This window comes from Orycteropus afer, unplaced genomic scaffold (assembly GCF_000298275.1).
Source record: "Orycteropus afer afer isolate SDZICR_OR568_19922 unplaced genomic scaffold, OryAfe1.0 scaffold00028, whole genome shotgun sequence".
NCBI classification, from domain to species: Eukaryota; Metazoa; Chordata; class Mammalia; order Tubulidentata; family Orycteropodidae; genus Orycteropus; species Orycteropus afer.
In genome coordinates, this window is record NW_006921615.1 from 19,452,793 (window position 1) to 19,457,283 (window position 4,491).

Below are 4,491 nucleotides of genomic sequence, written 5' to 3' on the forward strand. Positions count from 1 at the left end.
AACATCAGCTTACATGACCCTGAGACCAAAAGAACTAGTTGATGCCTGGCTGCCAATACTAAGCCCCTGGAAAGGGGTCAAAATAGGAGATCCTAGATAGAGTGGGAGAAAAAATGTGGAATAAAATTTAAAAACATACAAAAGACCAGGATTATTAGTCATAAGGAGATTGGTAAAACCCCCTAGACTATGGCCCCAAGTCACCCTTTGGGCTGGAATTGGACTCACTCCCTTGGCTTAACTCTCAGCCAAATAGGACTATGAGCGGAACTACATCAGGGAGATGCACTCCTTAGACAATCAACCGTGGGAGATCAGAAGGGCAGCATTTGTGTAAGAGAAACCTAGACAGGTATGAATGAATAGGTAAGAAGGACACAGGAAAGGGATAACAACAGGGAGAAGGTGGGAAGAAAGCTGTTACAAAAAATTATCAAAAATAAAAAAATTTGAGGTACATATAATGACTGGTAATAACCAGTGAGTACTACTTTGTGATGCACATCAAAACATTATATTATTATTACTGTATTAGTATGTTAAAGATGTTTTAGTGTATCTGGAAGTATTTATTTAATATTTTTTATGCATAGAAAGGTACACTATAGACTATATACTAAGACTAACATTTGACTGACACTAGACATGAACCATATCAAACTGTTCAGACTTGTGGATAAATTCTCCTTAGAGACAGATTTAGGATTGGAACTCATTTCTAATCCAGGGACTGCCTGTAATTACAAAAAAAAAAAAATTGTTTGCCTTTAAAAGAAAAAAAATTAGATGCTGATTTTTAAGTGAAATCTATATCCTTCGATTTTTCATGGGGTGGGGAGTAAGAGCTGATGGAGGTAGAGAAAAATAGTGAAGTTTAAATAAGAAAACAAAAATCACTTAGTACCCAGATACAACTTTGTTTTCAATTATCTCTGAAGCCTACCTATACCCTGATTTTTGAAAACTTTTAATTATCCTTATTAAAAATTTCTCTTGTTGGCTTAAGCTAGCGTGCTTTTTAAAATTGATAACCAGAAGTTCTGAGTACCATAGCTCATATTATCTAAGAAGACCTGTTCATTTCTAATTTACTATGGCTTATTTCAGAGGGAGTGCCTTTCCATTCACATTGGCCAAGCTGGTGTCCAGACTGGGGATGCTCTTTGGGAACTCTATTGCCTGGAACATGGAATACAGCCAGATGGTGTCATTCTTAACAGTAAAATGGATCAACTGGAAAATGCTAAAATGGAGCATATGAATGCATCTTTCAATAACTTCTTCTGTGAGACAAGATCTGGGAAGTATGTGGCCCGCACTTTCTTCATGGACCTGGAACCAACTGTTACAGGTAATGCAAGTTTTAAATATACTCAATGAGGTCCACAATCAAAGCAAACAAGTCAAGTATCAGTGGGTGGGACTATACTAATGTAGCTGAATCATATCATTTGGACCTTCCTCAAATTTAGAGGATCAGTCAATGTCCATTTAGAGTGATTAACAAGTTAGCCTTCCTCTTCTGTGTAATGAAACTAATTAAAAGCATATTAATTTCCTCATACACATCTATTGTAGCAAAACACTAAAGTTTTTCCCGGAATTGAGAGCTAGTTGCTAGAGGCTACTGGCAAAGAATCTGAAAACTTGGCATTCCTTGTTTATAAAGAGAAAACTATTTGAAAATAATTTTAAAGAAGCAAGAAACCAAATAAATCTAATTATGGGGAATATCAATACAATTTTATGATCATTAATGGAAGACTTTATATATCTTGCATAAAAACTCTTGAAATAGAGTTAGAGAAATACTGGAGAAAGAAGGTGACTTATTGACTTAAGAGAAAATCTAGACAGAAGGGTTGATTTGGGTTTGATACTGTAGGGTGTTGTTAGCTGCCTTCTAGTCAGCCCCCAGATTCATGGCAACCCCACACACAAAAGAACAAAATGCTTCTTGGTTTTGTGTCATCCGCAATGATCTGTTGGGGATGAGACTGTTGTGATCCATAGGGTTTTCATCGGCTATTTTTTAGAGTTGATCATCAAGTCTTTCTTCTGACAATGTCTTATTTAGTCTGGAAGGTCTGTTGAAATCTGTACAGCATCATACCAACAGGCAAGCCTCCACTGGCAGATGGGTAGTAGAATCAAACTCAGATTTCCTACATGGAAGGCAAGAATTCCATCAGTGAACCACCAATGTCCAATTAATTATTGTTACGTGGTAAACTAGCCCCAAACCTAGTGGTTTAAAACAATAACACTCCTGTTTTGTTCATGAATTTGAAATTTGAGCAGGGCTCAGAGGAGATCATTCTTTTCTGTTGCATGTGGCTTTAGTTAGGGAGGCTCAAGAGGGGACTGGAGGATCCACTTTCAAAGTGACTCATTCACATGTCTGGTGAGTTCATGCAGCTGTTGACTAATAGCTGACCTAGGACTATGGGTGGGGCCTTGTTCTCTCTTGATATGAGTCTCTGTTATGGGCTGCTTGGGTGGGTTCCAAGAGCAACTAACTCATGAGAACAAGGCAGGAGTACGTTGCATTTTTTATAACCTAGCTTTGAAAGTCAAATAGTATCACTGCAACTGTGCTTTGTGGTTGAGACAGTTACAAATATCCACCCAGAGAGGGGATATAGACTCCATCTCTTGATGTGGGAATAGCAAGATCCAAGAAGAGCACATGAGATGGTAAATGTTTTTGTGACCATCTCTGGAAAATCAGTCTGTCTATACTAGATTGGAGTTAATTTCCTTACCAGAACAAAGGGAGAATCAAGTAACAAACTGATGGAGAAAATAGATTAATGTCAATATGAAAGAAAAGATAAAAAATTTTATTAAAAGTTTGAAGTTAAGAATTATTGAAGTCAAGACACCTAGTATATACAGATTCAGTATTACTCAGTAAGATGTTGTGAAATAATAAGATGTAAGTTAGCACTGATAATTTTAAGAACACGTCAGACTAGTATGGCAGCTAATAGAAGTTGTATTATGCAACCTACATTGTATTCTGACTTGAGTGACAAGGTCTCTAAGATGATATCTGAATTTTCTTTACAAATGAGAGCTTGTCACTGTGAACCTTAGCTGGAGTAGGGTGTTCTAGAAACCTGGGCAGGGTGGAATATGTTCCTTGTGGGTTTTGGAGCAATGTGAGAAGCTATGTCCTAGTATTACTAACATGTAGCAGATTTTTAACAATTTGTGCCAAACCAAAGAAGCTAAGAAAATAGAAAGTATAAAGATTAGGTTAGAAGATGAGGAAATCAGAGAAGAGATACGGCAGACAAAGACTGGGAGAAATTTCCTGATAGTCCAGAACATAGTCTAGAGTGATGGTTGAATATGAGAGTCCTGAACTGCTTAAGACAGAGGCATAGTGCTCCAGGGAGGAGGCACTTATTTTCCTTTTCTTATTCAACAAATAAGAAAGCCTCATATGTGTAGATGTGTTAGATCCCATTCTTGACACTGGATATATATATGTGTGTGTGTGTGTGTGTGTGTGTTTATGTGTGTGTATAGATAAAAGGAAGGAGCCCCGGTGGTGCAGTGGTTAGCAGTTTGGCTGCTAACTGAAAAGCCACTCTGCAAGAGAGAGACGTAGCAATCTCCTTTTGTTAAGATTATACAGCCTTGGAAACCCTATAGGGCAGCTCTACTCTATCCTATAGGGTCACTATGAGTCAGAACCAATTTGATAGCAGTGGATTAGGTTTTGGTTTTATATGTATATGTGTATATATATATGTATATGTATCTCTGTGTATACATATATATTTATGTATATATATTCGTATACACACACACACACACACATATATAAAATCTCTGGCCTTATGGAGCCTTCATTTTAGTGGAGTAGAAACCAATAAAAAGCAAACAAATAAAAGTCCAATGGTGATAAGTGATATGTTGTTGTTGTTAGGTGCCATCAAGTCAGCTCTTACTCACAGTGACCCTATGTACAATAGAATGAAACACTACCCAGTCCTGTGTCAGCCTCACAATCCTGGGCCCATCGTTGCAGCCACTGTGTCAATGCATCTCACTGAGGGTCTTCTCCTTTTTCACTGATCCTCCACTTTACCAAGCGTGACATTCTTCTCCAGGGAATGATTCCTTCTGAAAACATGACCAAAGTAGGTGAGAGGAATTCTGGCCATTCTCCCTTCCAAGGAGCATTCCCCTGTACTACTTCCAGGACAGATTTATTAGTTCTTTTAGCAGTCCATGGTACTCTCAATTTTCTTTGCCAACACCCCAATTAAAAAGCACCAATTCTTCTTCAGTATTCCATAATCATTGTCCAGCTCTCACATGCATAAGGGGTAATTGAAACACCATGGCTAGGGTTGTTGTTGTTTGCCATCGAGTCAGCCCCAACTCATAGCGACCCCTCCTTGGGTGTCCGAGGCAGTATCACTACGGAAGTAGGATTGCCCAACCTTCCTTCCGAGGAGTGGCTGGTGGGTTTGA

At 38.3% G+C, this 4,491-nt stretch overlaps 1 protein-coding gene across 1 annotated transcript in view; it reads left to right on the top strand.

Annotated features, from left to right (window-relative positions):
* The first annotated feature begins 1,110 nt into the window (after positions 1 to 1,110).
* TUBAL3 (tubulin alpha like 3) overlaps positions 1,111 to 4,491 on the top strand; it is a 25,790-nt gene continuing 22,409 nt past the window's right edge. The window contains 1 exon segment of the mRNA XM_007935463.2: positions 1,111 to 1,351. Within this exon segment, the coding sequence (XP_007933654.1) occupies positions 1,225 to 1,351 (127 nt within the window). The 5' untranslated portion in view covers positions 1,111 to 1,224.